This window comes from Lepeophtheirus salmonis, chromosome 9 (assembly GCF_016086655.4).
Source record: "Lepeophtheirus salmonis chromosome 9, UVic_Lsal_1.4, whole genome shotgun sequence".
Lineage (NCBI taxonomy): Eukaryota > Metazoa > Arthropoda > Copepoda > Siphonostomatoida > Caligidae > Lepeophtheirus > Lepeophtheirus salmonis.
In genome coordinates this window covers 21450896-21469725 of record NC_052139.2, presented here as the reverse complement: position 1 = coordinate 21469725, position 18830 = coordinate 21450896, and the positions used below count along the sequence as shown (strand labels likewise).

General features: G+C 32.2%; 1 protein-coding gene and 1 long non-coding RNA gene across 3 annotated transcripts in view; one reads left to right on the top strand and one right to left on the bottom strand.

The window, feature by feature from the left end:
* Nucleotides 1-14668, bottom strand: part of LOC121124387 (uncharacterized) — a 54342-nt gene extending 39674 nt beyond the window's left edge. Inside the window, exon 1 of the mRNA XM_040719541.2 lies at nucleotides 14233-14668. Coding sequence (XP_040575475.1) covers nucleotides 14233-14551 — 319 coding nt within the window. The 5' untranslated portion in view covers nucleotides 14552-14668. The remainder of the gene's footprint in view (nucleotides 1-14232) is intronic.
* On the top strand, nucleotides 4203-5228 carry LOC139906302 (uncharacterized). 2 transcript variants are annotated; one of them, XR_011781731.1, is made up of 3 exons: nucleotides 4203-4850; nucleotides 4903-5042; nucleotides 5105-5228. It is a non-coding gene; the product is annotated as an uncharacterized lncRNA (long non-coding RNA). The 2 variants fall into 2 exon arrangements; XR_011781730.1 differs by having other exon boundaries at nucleotides 4203-5042.
* Nucleotides 14669-18830: the final 4162 nt, after the last annotated feature.

Below are 18830 nucleotides of genomic sequence, written 5' to 3'. Positions count from 1 at the left end.
TATTCCAGATTTATTTTATGTTTATGGACCATACATATAATTTAAAAGAGAGAAATTAAGGATCTTTTGATTAAATGCATGTGATTGTACGTAGGTTTGACTTGCTTCATACTAAAATAATCAAGTTTCTTCTGCATTGTAAACAAAAGTTAAATTCATTTCTAGTTTCAGTATAATTATTCCTTTTTATGTGGGTTAAAAATAACTTAAGATGAAACGTTACTTTCTATTTTTGTGAATAAGCAAATTGTTACTCCCTCGAATTAATATCTGCATACTGATATTACGTTTAACAATCTGTGGATTCTATCAGTGTAAATTTTTTAACTGCTAATGCCGCAGTTAACAAACTTCCACTGCTTGATGAAATATTTTTTTGGGACAAAGGGGTTTTTTTTTGGACAAGAAATCCCAAGAATATTTTTTGTACCCCTAATTTCTCATAAAATTTTACATAAAAAAATTTGAAAAGCCATGGATATTAACAAAAGAAAAAGGAAAAACTCCATATCTATCATATTTTAGAATTTTTTTTTGAAAAGTAATGTATTTTGGAAAAAAAATCAAATATCCACAGTTATGTACAAAAAATTAGAAGTTAGAAAAAACATTTTCAAATCTTTATTTATAGTCAGAAAATTAAATATATTAGAAATAAAAATTTTAAATTAGATTTATTAGAAAAAAAATTCAAATATTAAAAGTTTCGGAAAAAAAATTGAGAAATACAATTATCCAAAAATCCACATTTATATACAGAAAGTTCAATGTTAAAAAAAATAACAATAATCAATTTTTCTCAAAAAATATTTCTTCCAAAATCGATATTCATTGTCAGAAAATTGAAAAATTAAATATATTGGAAAAAAAAATTTTAAATTAGATTTTCTAAAAAAAAATTCAAATATTAAATTTTTGGAAAAAAATAACTTGAAAAGTATAATTTTATGGAAAAAAAGTTGAAAAATACAATTTTTTAGACAAAAAAAAATCCAAAAATCCACAATTACACTTGTGTGCGCGTCTAAAACTGAACACTCCCTTAAAATTTTACGCCATGCCCATATTTGTGATTTTATTGAGTTGAAACCGGTTTATACTTCAAGTCAAGGGTCTTGACTATTTATAAACAAAACTCCAGCAAAATCTAAATAGCAACAGTGAAACAACAGCAGATAATATGGAGAGACGCCGAGTCGCAATTTTAGAACTATCCGTGCGGGGAAAAACTCCCCCTGAAATTGCTAAGGTTCTGAAATATATCCGCACCACCGTCTACAGCGTGGTAGCCAAAGGGACTCCTGAGGCGACCACAAGATCTAAGTCAAGGCCTCAAAAGTCGGATGAAATGGTTGCTGCCGTGAATAAGTCTGTCGAGGACAAGAGCGGCAAGGTCACCGTCAGCGGCCTCTCCAGGGAGTTCAACGTCAGCAGAAGGACCATGGACCCCTAGTTAAGAAAGATCTTGCCTTAAGGTCTACAAGCGAACCCCTCGTCTACCCCTCAAGCCCGTAGACAAGGAAACAAGGTCGGAAATTCTTCTCAACAAGCTTAAGAAAAGGGCCTCACTCGCTTGATTGATCGCTGCTTGATTTGGCAGTGTTTGGGCGTTTAAAGGGGATGCTGTCGGGAGTCCAATACAAGTCAAGGACCATCTGAAGTATGCCTCAAGAATGCCAGAGTCAACCTCGTACAGAGCTTCATCGCCATGTCATGCAGCAAGTTCCTGTCTAGGCTAGAGTTGGTAGGGGAGAACATGGACTGCCATATTGAATAGACATGTGTCTAAGACTCTCATCTTTCATGTTAAATAAATTAGTTCGTCGACCACTTCAAAATTACAAAATTATTTAACTATTTAAAAAAATTTTAGAGTGTTCAGTTTTAGACGCGCAGACATGTATGCAAAAAGTTAAATGTTAAAAAAAATAACAATAATTAAATTTTTTCAAAAAAATATTTCTTCCAAAATCGATATTTATTGTCTGAAAATTGAAAAATTGAATATCATTGGAAATCAAAATTTAAAATTAGATTTCCTAGAAAAAAAAATCAAGATATTAAATTTATTGGAGAAAGAAATTTGAAAAATACAATTTTTTGGAAATAATATTTCATTTTTTAGGAAATAAAAAAACTTTTTTAATTAGTACCCCCCCCCCTAATTCCTTGTCATTTTTTGTTAGAAAATTTCTTTGAATATCAAATGGAAACCCCTTTAGCTAAATCATGGCTAAAACTGATTTAATCAATAAATATGCTTCATAATAATTTATTGACGATACTTCACCAAATGGCTTTTATGAATAAGATAAGTCTTAATCATTCTATATTCTGTTTTCAGTTTGTGAGTTATTATGCTAAATGTGACTATGCTTTTTTTAGCCGGAAAAAAAATGATCAAAAACTATTTTGTGTTTTAATTTTACACTACTTCTTGATGGGAAAAAACATCTTTCAAGCTAAACATATATCTGTTCCAATAAAATAAATGAAAAACCCATTTTGAACCAAAATTTGGATTTTTCAACCCAAGTGTTTTAATATGAGACAAATATCAGATTTTATCCATTGTAATGGTTAATTTTGATCTACAACCTGGAAATAAGATTGTATGAGGATATGATAGAACATTTGTAATACATTTTAGTCTTTGATATACATATGATAGAACAAGGATTTAGAGGGATAAATGTGGGACAGACATTAATGTTGAAGTCTTTTTATTTCCTGGTACCGTTTTGAAATCCCCCTATAGTTCCTTTCTTTCCTGAATATTAATAGAAGAAATGTGTTTTATAGTGATGAAACTTGGTTGATTAGCCATTCCAAAATGGCAGACATCAATAATGCTGACAAAATAGGAAAATTCGATGTACTGCATATATTGCGTGTAGGTGAGGAGGAGAATCTTCAATGGACCTTACATTCAACTGGAGTTGTTCTCATTGTTTTAAGGATTCCAAGGTCACAGAGTGTCTACTATAGATATGCCAGTAAAAAACGTTGTCTTAATGACTTAAAAAATACATTTGAAGTACAATATAATTATGACAACTATAGAGGGGAATAATATTGGGAATATGTATATAGATTTGTACCCCGACCTAAAAGTTTTATGGTCTTGTGGGGCGTCCACAAGAGTGGGCTGTAACCTCTCCTCCAAAAATTACAGAATGTTTGCTTTTGACTAGAAAATTTAATATTTGAAATTTAATTTAATTATTAAATAAATTTTTCAAATTTCTTTTCATAAAATTAAATTATCTGTTAAAAGCTATGGATTTTTGAATTTTTTTTCAAAAAATTTATATTTTAAATATAATTTTTGATTTTTTTTGCCGAAAATTTTTATTTAAATGGCCAGGGGATCTTTCAAGTTTTTTTTTTAAAAAGTGTAAGTGTGGCTTTTTGAAAAAAAAAAATCAAAAATTTAATATTTGAAATTGGAAAAAAAAGTTAAATTTTTTAAAGAAATTTTACTTTTTTCTGAACATCTGTTGATTAAACATGGTTTTTTAAATTTTATTGGAGAAAAATGTAATTTTTTCTCAACAGCTGTGAATTTTTGAAGTTCTCTTCCAACGATTTAAATTTTTGTTTATGGTTGTGGTTTTTTGAAAAAAATGTTCAAAAATTTAATTTTTGAACATTTTTTTATGAACATCTGCCGATGATTAAATATTTTTCTAAAAAATTGAATTAATTGGGATTAGCTATTGTTTTTTTAATTTTGTATTTCAAAAAATTTAATTTGTTAAATTATTTTGAAAAAAAATTATTTTATTGGGAATGAAAATGGATTTTAGAAACAATTCTCTAAAAATTTAATATTTGTAATTTCATTTTTGAAATTAACCCCCCAAAAAAAAAAAAAAAAAAAAAATATATATATATATATATATTATATTTCAGACGTCCTTGATCTTTGACAAAAATGAAAAAAGTGAGAAAAGGCTTATATTTTTTTATTTTTTATATGTGAATATATGTACAAGTCATTAATTAAGAGACATATTTGAGTCAATTATAGACTTATTGTTCAAATTACTGGTATTGGGTTAAGATACCCAATAATTTTAAATATATTTCAAAGCCTTTGTTTGATTTAACAGACTTATGTTAGACCCAATATGGCCCCATTTTAAATATCTTTTGTCAATTTTTGCATCTTTTATTGTGACAATCAATATGAATTACATATAAGTAAGGGTGATAATTTTGGTAAGAATAGAAAAGCGTGCGAGCAGAAGAGAAGAAATACTTATGGCATCATTGATTAAATAATATGCATCTTCTTCTATCAATCATGAACGTTATCATTCCCGCCTTTATTATTCAATATTAATATAATAATATTAGATGGTGATAGTCGATAGAGAACTGAATAAAATGCAAAAAATAACGTCGCCTTCTGTCTGGATTTCTGAAAATGGAGGCCTAGGAATTTGGAAAATACTTACCGGATGAGAATCTAGTCTAGAATTACACGCCACTCATTATCCTCATCTCATAATAAGAGTATCGATATTCATCTATAAAATCAATTTGACGATGAATACATCAAGTCATACTTTAACTCTGATCTCACAACGATGCTTATTGCATGTAATATAACCTTATCCATTGCTAATCATCCGACGGTCAAAAAATTTATGGAGAAATACAAGGGTAAACATATCCCTTGCCGAGGAACCATCATTAAATTAATGCAGGATGTTGTTACTGATGTCATTTATAGAAATACATATAAAATGTTTTGAGTCATCCACACCAAATGACGATCAAGTTATCGGTAAAAAGTATTTACGAATATCGAAATGAAACTCTGAATTTTGTACTATCTAACAGTAAGTATTCAATTTTTTTTAAATCTAACCATAAAATATGATTCTATTTTAGCTAAACATATCAAGAATTATGATACATAACTCAGTAAAGGGCAAAAACAACTGCTTAAATGGTCACAACAACGGGGGTAGTAGCTTTAGATGGTTTGCAACTAGTTTGTCTGAGACTACTTACTTCGCTTTAAGACTTGGGTATGATAATTAGGTTTTCGAATATTACATAGTCAATAAATATTACTTTTTTATCACTTAAGGCTTAGCTATGGTTGATGGGCTCCAAGAAATGGTGTTCAGAAAACTCATAAAAAGCAAAAACAACTGTTTAAATGGTCACAACAACGAGGGTAGTTACATTGGGTGTTGCATTATAATTAACAATTGTGTATATCCTTTATGATAATAGTATGTTGTTATATAAGCATACCTAAATAACGGGGGGAAATATTTTTTGATGCTCTTAATAGGGAGTAATATCGCCGGACATTACTACATAATTAGCTTTTGCTCTAAATCTTTACGATTAATTTATTTCTAACATTTTTTATTAATATACTTATTGTCTAATTTTATGATTTTGACATTTACTTTATTATTAATAATTAGTTAGATCTCATCGGTAGAGATATATCTATTCTGTGCACAATTGTATATAGCAACTTCCATATGAAGAAGAGGGGTGATTATCTTTTTGATTAAACTCCACGTCTCCCTTGTGTATTGCAACCTAAAGTTATGACATATTTAACTGAATTCCGATGTTAGAACAAGAAAAAATTATCTGGATCAATCTATTATTTCAATATTCTGTATTTATAGTTTATTATTATTAATAGTTGTATGATTTTAATTGTTTAATTTTGTATATTTAACTTAAATGTTTAATGGTTTATTTTTTAGTATGTAGATTATATTTAATTAAAACCTTCTCTTTTTTAAACTTTGAGCTTCAAATATATTTCAAATACTCTACTTTGTCGTTTCATTAGCTATTATTCTGAGAATAAGGTTCATAATGAATTACAATTTCATAGAGTGTGACGTTTTCGAATCTATTGTAACGAAAAAAAAAACGTGTAAGTCAATTATACTTAGTATATCTTCATTAAACATTTTGCTAATAAATACATTCGTTATACCCTCAAAAATCATAATAATGCAGGCTGATGATAATCACATCAGTATTTTAAACAATGACACCATATGTCTTTTTTCCCACCTCCTCCTTGCACGCGTTTTTCTCTACAATATTATCAACTATACATACAAGATAATATATTCCACAGAAGAATGCCAAGTAACTGATATAATCTTATTGCAAATACTAATAGAGTTGAATAATTTAATTAACAAGTTATTAAATCCTTATAGCAAATCAGGAGCTCCTAATTAAATCAAGGCATGATCCCTTGTCGATAAGATCATACACAAATACTTATTTTTAAGTATTTAACCGTGTTTGCTCATTTGAGCAATGTTAAATTCAGCGAAAAACTTTTTACCGACACTCATTGGAGTGAGGATTTATTTGGGCGAGATTCGTTTAAGCTAGTTGTATACTGGCGACATTTTAGTTAAATCAACTTTACATGATGAATGCCGTTATTATTAGACGTCAGCACTTAACCGATTTGGTTCCAAATAAAATGGAAAAAGTCTAACAGAAACAACTGATGCTTTTATAAGATTTTGTATCAACTGCATCTGTTTATGTGAAGGAAAATATTTAAAAAACTCATTGAGTGTGATGGCATTCAAACACTTTGATCGATGGGTCCCCGAATTTTGAAAAAAGGATGCCTATTCTCATGTCCTTCTTGTTGTGAATTTTACCAACGTAAACCTTTGATTCATGGATCATTTTCTTCATTTTGTTTGTCTAATAATTTATTAATTACGTCGGTTATATTGTAAAGTATATTACAATGTGCCTATGCAAAATTGTATAATGCATTAAAGCTTAAATAAATTCTAAACAAATCAATGTAGGCCAATAAAACATACATTATTTTCAAAGAGCAGTCGTTAGATCTTCCTCCTTAGGCCTTACAATTTTTTTAAAAACAAAGTCAATTTCGTAATGTAGTCGATCAAACGTGGAGTGCTTGATTTGCTCTAAGCGGAAGTTCCTGTTTGTGAGGTAGTCAATATTGTGGAAGTGAACAGGTCTAATGTTTTGACGATGAGGAAGGAGTTTGGGACTGGTGGCAACTATAAACGGAACCTGAGGGTAGGGCCACAACATAAAACAATCGGAGGAGTTCATGTGTGCCTCGGGAGACAGTATTGAGACAAACCCTCAAACTTCAATGCGCAGGCTTACAAAAAAGCACAACGTTAATGTAGAGAATTTCAGGAATGCCGTGAAAGACATGAGCCAATGGAGTTATATCCTCTGAAAAGGATAGCTCTTAAGAGCAATGGTAAATACGCCAAATTGACCAAAGCCAAAAAACTCTTAAATTGGATGAAGGGTCCTGTACAATGTTGCCTCCTTCCTCACCAGATGTGAACCCACTTGACGATGGGATTTGGAATACAATTGAGGACAAGGCCTATGCTGTCCCCCATAGACATAACATTAAGCGGGAGTGGATAGCCATAGTCTGGGAGATATGTAATCATTGTATTTAAGGACATCGACCTCGTGCAGAGTCTGTAAATGATGCTAAGGTGGAAATTTAGACTTTTAAGGAACAAAGATGTGTTTTTTCACAACTTCATAAGTAACTAAGTGCTAACAATAATCACGTTGATCTCTTGATTATTTTGTTAATGCTGCCCTCTATGATGCATTTTTAATGACGCACACTGTATATGAAAATACCACTGAAATTAACCTCCCTGAAAAGAAACTCGTAAGAATGAATGTTACTAATAATTCAAATACATTCTTTAGGTATGTTAAAATCGTAGAAAACATTTCACAGTCGGATTAAGTAGCAATTGCATATGCTTCACTTTCAAATTTGTTATTATGTGAATATTTTATTATTTAGTAACTCATTGCTGATATTTTTCTACTTTCGAGTCTCTCTGGTTGATCTGAGGGATATGTGATTATATTGCAGGGCAATTATAGTTTTTTATCCGTTAGGCGACTAAATTTTATGATGCTATACTGAATTGCAATAGTTGTAATGTTAACTGCAAGATAAATTATTTAGTACTAACAAATATGTCGAATAAAAATTGAAATTACACCGTCTATACCCAACCAGGTAAGGTAATTTTGACACCATCGTATTTTTCATCTAAAATTTCATAATAGTTATTATATAAAAAATACACGATTATGATTTTTTGATGTTTTGTGAACATAACTACTTTCTTGACTCATCGATGAGAAACCTGCTTAATAACGGCCTTTAAAAAACCGAAATATATAAGTCGAGTGCAAAAATAGTATATTTGTTTCTAGTATATACCTACATATATACATAATTATCCTCATAAAGTTAAAATGAAAAATATAAATAGGTGTATATATTACCAAATAAAACCGTAATTAAGCCTAAAAACAAAAGTAGGCATTTTTTTAAAGACGAAAATATCTAAAGTATTATACGTAATGTACATATACACAATTATACTTTTAAATTATTTCTAATAACACGCTGCAACAAAATGAAAGTCTTGGAGCGCCTGTTGGCTTAAACCCACATTTATTACTTTTATCTAAGCCGTACGGGCCGAATACGACCATTAAAATGTTCAACAGATATCGGTTAGGCCTTTAAATCCTTTAAAAAAATCAAGGTATAACTACGATACAGGGACATATTTAGAATGGAAAGAACTATATAGATGGACAAAAAAAGTAGATTTAAAATGATACAAACACAATAGTTTTGGAAAATACAATTATTTATTACTTAAATTTGATTACAATTAATAAAAAATGTATACTACAGCCAAAAAAATCGCGTAAAATGATGGACCTTTATTTTGAAGCTTATATCTTTTAAAAAATGAGCTTAATCATGTCAGATAGTCTCTTCCAGCTCAGATACCATCGTGGCATTGGTTCTCCAACGGCCACAATTACCTGGAGAGCTCCCCTTCCTTCACTAACTTCATCAACCGCTGAACACCGCCTGTGAGATCGTCATGGCTGTCAAAATTGTAATCTCAGAGTAGGTGCCTCCGCTCAGGGAAGACAAATGGGCTGGAGTGGGCACAAAGATTCCAAATATTGCTTCCCGTGGTACTTAATCAGGTCCCTCCAGCAATGTACATGTACACCCATGTGGGGCTTAGAGAAGGATTGTGGTACCCACACGCTGAGTAGGTTTTTGAAACAGAGATCATCTGTCAGGATTATTAAAACCCCTGTGGTTGGTAGGGAAAGCTCCGCTGAGACCTCTGAAAAGCTCAATTGGGGGTTCTTCTTTACCAGATCCTTCACTTGGGGCGCTGTTGTTGGGTGTCCTTGTCTCCCAGTGATGTCCTGATGAGACACCTTTGTAGAGCTTAAAAGGGCCATCCTTGATCTCAACAGCCAACCAAAAGATGGTTACACGTCTATGGCAGCCATCAGCGTAAACAGTATGGACCTCAAGTAATGTTTTGCAGGGTTTTTAAAGTACGCACGGAAATTGAGAGTCTCCATTTTCAGTGAGGAAGGGAGAAACATACGCAAATGTGGTATGTAGGTATTAGCTATTTAGTCTCTGATTAACAATGGAATTTTTTTCCACCATAAAATTCCTGAGAAAATTGGTGCTGTTGGAATTTTGTGGCAAACTCTTTTATTTTCTTTTCAAATGAACCTGCCTCCATCATTTCGGAACAACCATATATTTTTAGATACTAGCAAGTTATATTTTATAAAACTATTGGAACCGTTGGAAATTGTTCAAAACCTACTGCTTATTTTTTTGTCAGTTTTGGATAATTCTCCATTTTTTCTCATAATAAATGTTCTGAACACTGATTGGTTGAGTTATAATGAGCTTGTTTAAACTCAGAACAACTCCCAAAAATTATTAAATAATCATTCCATAGTTTGGTGGAGGAATGGATAATTTAAAAATAGCTATTGACTTTTGAAATTTTTGGATTTTTTTCTCGAAAAAAATCTTACAAGCAAGCCCCCCCAAAAAAAAAAAAAATCTATATGCATATATAATTGTGCGGATGCATAAAAACACAGCACAGTTCACAAAAAAAAATACAGTGTAGGGGAAAGTGAGGTAAATTGAGACTCGCTTTGTTTTAACGTCCTCAAAAAGTTCGGAACCATCTATTTTGACTAATATTTTGCAACTAGGTAGCCAAAAAGGGGACCTAAAAAAATGTAAGTATGCATATAGATGATATTATTTCTATATAAAAATTGCCAAATGTATCAACTTACCTCAGGGTAGGGTAAGGTGATACATGTATTTGCATGACTGATTAAGATAAGAAACAATTAAGAAAAATCAACATATTGATGATATGAAAATTATCAAATCTATCTAAATTTATTCCATAATTAGATATACATCACACCCTGGTCAATAAACACACTGTCATGGTTTTATGAAGACAATACTCATTTTATTCATATTACTTTCCAAATACACAAATATTTCACTTAGCTCATAGATAACAATTATAATTTAAATAATAAATAATCCTTTTTATTAACATTTTAGTGGTGTTCTTGTAAAAATAGAACATGATACTTTGCGACGTCTAATTTTGGATGATCTTTGTTGGGCTATAAGTTGTGGGCATAATACTTTAGGAGAGACTTCACTTATTGCTGATGATTTACCATTTTGTATTGAACTACAAGAATTTTCTGAAGAGATGGAAGGCAAAGATGCTGTACCCTTTGTTTGCATTTCACATTCAGTAATTTCAGAAGCTACGTAATCCGATTCTTGGAAAATATCATAGTTTAACGGGAATATAACCGTGTTTTTCCAAAGTCTGAATCAATGCTTTTCAAATTTTTCCCATCCACCAACTTACATATATTCAAATGTTATGTTACATCACCTTCCCCTACTGTTCGTGCATGCAGAAGAGGAGGTTAAATGTTGATACATGTATCAACTTGCCCCAACCCTATGCCATTCAGTTCAAAAGTCATCAAGAAGTAAACCAAAAAAAAATTTGCTATTAATTATTCAAGTCATTCACTAATGTCTAATGAACAATTCCAACAGGTGAAAATTAATAAGGTCACCAGATAAGACATTGATATAAACCAAAGACTTTAGTCACATTAAATATGCAAATTTGACAAATATATAAATTTTGATCCTAAAATCTTGTTTACTCTACCTAATCTTCTTATAAAATTTAATGAGAAGTTAAAATAGTGGACCTTTAATATGTTAAAAATAAACAACTCCGAATTTTCTATAGTACTCTCTATTCAGTGGTGTATTAACTTACCGGGGTATAGTGATTTGCCCCACTTTTCTTATATTTTATGTGAATGTAGCCTACAATATTTGTAAATTATTTCAGTAGATTTGAAATCCTTAATCTAAGTATGTTATTTGTCTACGAGTAATATAAACACTCGTTATTCTACATGATATAGGAATGATTCCACATTTTTACATTTATTTATGCAAGAATATATCCATTAGGTATATAAACACAAGATTATATGTTATAAATATAATTTTGTACAAAAGTCTGGTGGAATACTGAGGGGTCTATTAAAATCTGAACACTTTGATGTTAAAAATTTGACAAGATATCTCCGTAGTGTGGCCCTCCAACCGAATCTACAATGTGCGAGGTAAAAACGTACACTTGATTTTAAAACAAACTGCATTACGTAAGTTCGATAGCCGTCCAGGTGATTATATATATTATTGTTATTATTTTTTTTTTTTTTTGGGGAGGGGGTGGGGGCTTGGTTTTCGGAATTTTTTGGAAAAAAAATTGGAAAATTTAAATTTTCTTGAAGAAAAATTGAAAATTAAGTTTCAAATATTGAATTTTTGGTCAAAAATTTCATAAATTAACTTTAAAATGTAAAAGAAATGTAAAATCTACAGCCATTCATAAAAAAAAATCAAAAATCCAAACATATTCACAGAAAATAATTTTTTTTTTTCGAAAAATTAGATTTTTTTGAATAAGTAAAACTTTTGGATGTTTTTGCTAGGGGGGGGGAGTATATACCTTCCAGCCCACCCCCTCCAGGGTGCCCCTGGGTTGCATTAGTAAAAGTAAGGGTTATTCTATAAAAAAACCAAAAAAAAAACCCAATAAAAAACTTTCTCAATCAACGGTTGTCTGCATGGAGTAAAAAGGCAAAGGGTGACTGATTTGATTCCATCCCAACTGATTGTTGAGAATATCATGAAAGTTATAGGGTGCTCACGGACTCTTTTTTAGAAGATTAAAACTATAGTGACTTGAGGCCAGATCCTTGAAAGGTGCCTTGACAGCGTTAGATGCAAAAAAAAAGGGATCATGGAGGACGTGGCCACCACGATCACCAGAAGTCTGACCAAGTCGATGAAACTGTATGTGAAGACTCTTAATATCAGTGATTCGACTGTGCAGAGGTATATGGAGGATTTGCAGAAGTTTTCTATGTACGACGACATCGGCAACTGCTTTCAACAGCAACCATGGTCAACCCGAAAAAAAGGCCATGATTTTTTGACTGAGTCATAGCATAATGCATGTCATCCCTAAACTGTTCCCCCTTCGACTATACCATTTAAGGTATAGTCGAAAAAAGAGCCTGTGCTCCCCTCACCGAAATTTGGATAACCTCGAGGCCGGTGTGGAGTAGCAGTGTGTAGCCACGTCGTAGGCCTTCATCAAGAAATGGTTTGGCGTCTTTAGGTCGAGGTTGGAGATTATCGTAGTAGCGAAAGGAAATGATCTTGAAAAATATAATTATGTTTATGATAAAGCCTACTTTTGAATGCGGTCCTCGAGCTAAAAGGTTTGCCAAGTCCTCTTCTAAGACGAAATATCTCGTCAACAGCACAAGGTAAAAGTTGAAAACAAGGCGTATCGTGTAATATCCGTTATAAGGTTATGAAACATTTTATATAAAAAATGTACATTTTGAAAAGGTCTAGTCCAAATACGTATTTTGAGGCACAAGTGTTTATTTTAAAAATCGGGATATTTAATATAATAAATAAACTTTCGTTATCCATTCTTTATTTAAAAGGTCAGTTGGCTTCAAAATAAACATTAATATATTTTGCTTTTTTCTAAACAAAACTACTTTTGCAAAATATATATTTGATTAATTAAATGAAGTCATGGTTCTATTTTTAGTAGAACTCACTCTCTCTCTGAGCTCTTTTCTCTTATAAATGCCATTCGTAGACGAAGATAAGGAGGGGGGGAGGACCCAGGTAGAATGAATTTTAAAATGATGACACATTGACTTAAAAAAACAGGATTTTTCCCATCCACAAGATGCATACAAAGAAGGAAAAATTGCAAAGAAACATTAAGATACAAAGGCTAAAATTTGAGACTTTATCGAGAAAGGTTATTAAAATTCACGATATGGCGATAGTTTAGTGTTTAGTTACGGACAATTTATCTTCCCAATTAAAAGAGCAGCATTAAATCATTTGCGACCTGTAGTGTTTGGTAATGAATTATTCGTATCAAATAGAAGCAGACGATGTGATTATTTTCTGGAGTTACTATATTTATCTTGTGAAACGATAAACCAAATTATACCCTCAAACTAGCAAATAAAGATTTGCTTGTTTTTTTTAATTTACCGGGCAATTTCAAATTTCATCAGGCTACATTTATTTTAACACTCCCTGCAAGGATTATTATAAAATGTTTAATTAGACAATGAGCACTTTTGCCAGTTGCCCGGCTCTCAAAATTGTATGTAAAATGTTTAATTCGACAATGAAAGCTTTTGCCTGTTGGCCGGCTTTCAAAATCATATGACAGTTTACTACAAGTGAATGTTCAAAAGATTATGGAAAAAATAATTATCCATCTATTGTTATTTGGATCAAGATTCCTAATATCGGTTTAACTTCATAGAACTATGCTGGAGATCTAAAAAGAAATTATCCGTCTTGTTCATATAAAAGTTTAAAGTCGTTTCTGCGTCAATTGGTTTGAAATTTTAGAAAGTTTCAAAATGAATCAATTTAGATTTTTCCATTAGCTTTTAGATGCTTAATTAATTTCACATCTAAATTACGATTTAATTTAAAAGCCATACATTTAATGTCATCTTTTTGAATGATTTCAAAAAAGTATATATATCTTTTAGTCAAGTAATTTTATTAATCATTATATATATACCTCAAATGTCAGAATTGTTTTCATGCTGATAACTTAATTTCCATAGAGACTTTATTGGAAACAAAAATCTAACTATAAACTAGAATCAATAAAGTTTAAAAAAAACCACAAATCTTACCCACGCCTCCAGAAGATTTGGAAAGAACTAACATTCGCGAATGTCGAAGGGAATTCCGGGTAGGTGCATGTCGGGATCCTAATTTTTGATTTACTAAAGATTGAGGAACAGTTGTGCTCCACATATTGGCTTGTGAGGGATGTCGTTCAAGGCGATGATAGGAGGCTCCTCCAGCCATGGAGTTTCTTTTCAAATCCCCTTGAGGAGTAGTAGTAGTAGTACTATTGTTGTGCCCTCCATTTTTAGCCCCTCGCTTTCCATTGGCACGTGGAAGGGTTGAGCAGGACTGGGAGTACTGCCCATTCATTTTGACACGCATTTTTTTGATATATTTATACTCAAATGGGTAGCAGTAATCGTTTTGTATTATTCACTTTGGGTTTTGAATATGCACTATTTTCCCTTCAAGTCAATTCGGCTTGACTATTGCCTTACTACTAAACATAAACAAAATGATTTTGAAGAGAAAAAGGAGTGCGCGTCTGCATTTTTGTTTTACTACAAAAGAGCGCTGTTTTACGGGGTATTTGGAATATGAAACGCTCTTGATTTGTGTAATAATCCGTATAAAATATACGCAATTTTCTTAGTTTATACTATAATGAGTGGGGATGCAAAAAATGTCTAAATACACCTGAGTGTAAATTAAAAAAAAGTATATTTTCATAATTTGTAAGATATAAATGTTCTTATTAGTTAGATATTTTCGCGGTTAAGCCATTTTGCCTTAATGAATAAATAAACTAGGTTTATACATCTTTTTTGGCTATTTTTGATTGGAATTAATGTTCCTTTTTAATTTGTTAATCAAAACATATAAAGTTGATTACGAATAAAAACATTGCATGCTTTTTCCCTGTTATGAATACGGATTGAAATATCATGATGCCTTTTATGAGGATAGTTCTTCAATTCATTAGTATTTTCCAACATAAATAATTAATTTAATTTATTTTTTTTATTTGTTCAGGCCTTGCCCACGTCCAGAGGGGAGGCCTTCAAGGAGTCGATGCTGTTATGAGAATTGGCAAACCTTCCTCTTCAACTTCCCATGAAAGAAATAATCCATGCGATCAATATAGGGGGATTTAGAGGTTCAGGTGTGGAGGTGTCAAAGTGACACCTTTTCTTCTTTAAAGAAGTATTGGCCTTATGAAAGGGGGTCGAGTCTTGTTGAAATAGGTATCACTTGGTCAGACAGTAGTTGACAGTATCGGACGGCACCCACCCTTGACTTTGGCTCAAAGAAGAAGGGACATGACAATGCTGTTACTCCCTATGACCTCAAGGGCCATGACGCTGACTAGGAAATTGGTTTCAAAGACATTGGGTAGATTAGCTATCCCTGTGTCAAACCATCTGTTGTTCTGGATGTGGCTGGATCTGTCCACAGTTCATTGGTTTCCTCTGAATAAAAGATGTTTCGGTTACCATGGGACTTCAAATCGTTCAGCAATTCCATTCCATGGGCGGCCCAAGTGGTCTTCATTTTTTTTTGTAAAGATATGTCTTTTGTAGAAGTAGTGTGACTTCATCCTCAGGTCAGTGTTTATGGCGCTCTGGAGACTGTTGCACGGCTTACTTGGCGTTTTTTGGCAAGAGCATTAGTCAGAGTTCCAGGAGATGACTTCATTATAGTTTTAGGCCTACGAGGAATTTGTGAGTGCGTTATTTATCACTCCAGTACTTGTAGACTTTTCTCTTCTATTCCCCCTCCTCTTTTGAGTGGTTGTAGACGTAGTAGACTGTACTCTTTGGATATCTGAGCATCTTCTTGATGCACCCTGGCTGTGTCCCGCACAAGCAAATTTGATAATGTTGTTCCTCCGTGTCTCCTACATCGCAAATATATGTTTTGAATTAATAGTTACACAACTAACTTAAAGCTAAGGCTCAAACTCTCACTTTAAAATTGAAATAACAGAGTAAATGGTTTTCTTATTGTTCAGGATGTAGTTTATGATTGTCCGGATTTACCAGACCGACACTATAAAGTCAAAAAACCAAAAGGAGTTTATCAAACATATTCTTATATATGAAAATATAATATATTCAATCTATAAAAAATAGTCCATAAATCTTGTTATAAAAAGGAAGAATTTGCCACACTATAGTTTTTTTTAATTATCTGGGTTCTACCTTTATTTCGTTAAAATTTAACAAAAATAAAAGACCACATTCCTTGAAAAATTTATCAGCAAAAACTAGGGTCATTGTTAATTTTTTTTTATAAAGAAAAATCAAAAATTTATAACATAAGTATTGTTGAGCTTACTTTTTAATGATGTATTATACTTGCCCATCATTGTTTTGGTTTACTTGATATTGCAAATAAAATATTCATCTAAATGCTAATTTTTTTATTATCTTGAAGGCATCAAAACTTGGAATTGAATTGAGTTTCAGATCCAAAATTTCAGTTCTGAGCTAATTACTGTCAAAATTTCTACATACCAAATTGAATAAAATCTCTTTCTTAGGGAAAATTTCTCTTGTACTGACCCTTACCGAGTGCTCCATTTTGAAATATGAACACTCTTAATTTTAAACTAAACTTCAACAAGATATTATTTATTAATTAGCAATATAATTTCTATAAAGTTAATGCTATAAATAGATGTGTGCCTGAGCTCTCTTATTCATTAGGTATCCGCCCTTGCATCAATAACGGCTTCCAGACGACGGCGAGATGCCTGGCACTAGCTGCAGATGTAGCCTTCTGAAATGGGATCCCGCAACTGGCTGACAGTAGCATTGAGGGCCTTGGTGTTTGGATCACAGATCCTGCAGATCTTCCCCTCGACATGTACCCAAAAGTTATAGTCAAGAGAGTATCATCAGGGCTGTAGACCTAATGTGTAAAAAAACTATTCAAAAGCAATCAAAATAAACATTCAAAAGAGTCTTGGAACTGAGGATATGGGTTTCTTTCATTTCTGGTGTCAAAAGAGTGGCCTCTCCATTCTCGAAAGGCTCCTTTCACCCTTTTTTTGATAGCTTACGGAACAGTCAAGTGTGAAACCCTGAGATCTATTGCACAGACCCTCATTGAGGGGATTAGCCTTGCGTATTTTCTTTAACTCGTCCGAGCCCGGCTTGGCTTTTTTCGACAGATCTTTTCTTCCTCTCTAACGGTTAGGACTTGTTGACGACGTAGACAGTCCTCCTGGAGACGCCCAACTTCTTGTAGTTCCCGAATGAAAATTCTTTGATCACGTTCAAGTATCATTTTCTGTACTTTCTCGACTTGTACGTATGCTAGAGAGTTCAAGTATGTTTTATTTTGTAATAAATGTGTTTATGCTTTAATAAATCGAAACATTAATTAATTTCAAACTCTCAACCTGAAATAATTATTGAATTAGTAAATGTTCAGATTTCAATGGTCCGCCCAGTATATATTAAGGAGAAATTTCCTAGACACAAAATAATTTAAGTCAAAATTGTTTTAATTCAATATGTCCTGATGCAAAATAGTTTCTGGCAAAAAGTACCGAGAAACAATGTTTTTTGTAGTGATCTCAGTCAGCAAATATGTTGTCTATCAAAATTGCGACGATATACTTTTCTTTTTGATATAAATATAGGATGATTTATAATAATTAAATACAACAATTTTCATATGCCTAATTATTGGGTGATAAGTTTGTTCATCTGTAGATAAAATGCTCACCAATCTCATATGTTCCTCTAGCGCAGCGTTTATCAAAGTGTGTATGCGGCAGTCTGAGTGGCCTTGAATAAATAAATCTGATATTTCATGAAATATATCTGAATACAAATGAGGGTGGTCTGAAAAGTTTTTGCCCTCAACGTGAAGACAGCAGCAATCGTAAATAAGAGCTAGTCACATCCATCTAGATACAGTTACTCACCAAAGCTCCAACATTTTTGTAACAGTGGATTGAATGAGTTGAGTAAAGTGTTTTTGTGAAAATTAAAAAAATCGAGTCTGTAGCTGTCACTAGATAAATGTTTTTGAAAGTGTAACCTCAAATAGTTTTAAAACAGTACATAGTAGACATAGAAAAGAATGTTTTGTTAAAATTTTACACCCATACATCAATCCAACTTTGAGTAATTGAGCCAAAAATAAAAAGTGTCTAGTGAACAATTATTTTGTAGAAAAAAACACAGAGTTCTATTGGGACTGGTTACAGAGATGGGAACTTTGCTGGGAGAAGTCTGTAGAGTTACGAGGGGGCGTTGCTGATAAAAAAAAATGTCTTGTATCCTTGTTAGGTCGGAAAGTTTTCAAGCCACCCTCGTATAATAAAGTCTTTTTCCCTAATGTAAAACAATAAATTTTGAATTGATTTTAGAAAAATCAAAAGTAGAAATCTGTCTCAAGTACCCATTATCAATAATGTGACAAATCAGTCGCCCATCAGTTTTACTCCGACTGCAGTATGCAGCATATTGGTTTATCATTTAACCGTGGAAATACATTTGATTTCACAAAGAAGAAGGAAGAAGCCACAGCATCATGGATTGTTTTCTTGTATGAAAAACGTCACAAGAACTGTACGGATTGACTATGGAATGAAGCTTCAGCTTAATTCGTGCAAGCCTTCGTCCATAAGCTTTGAGTTTGCACA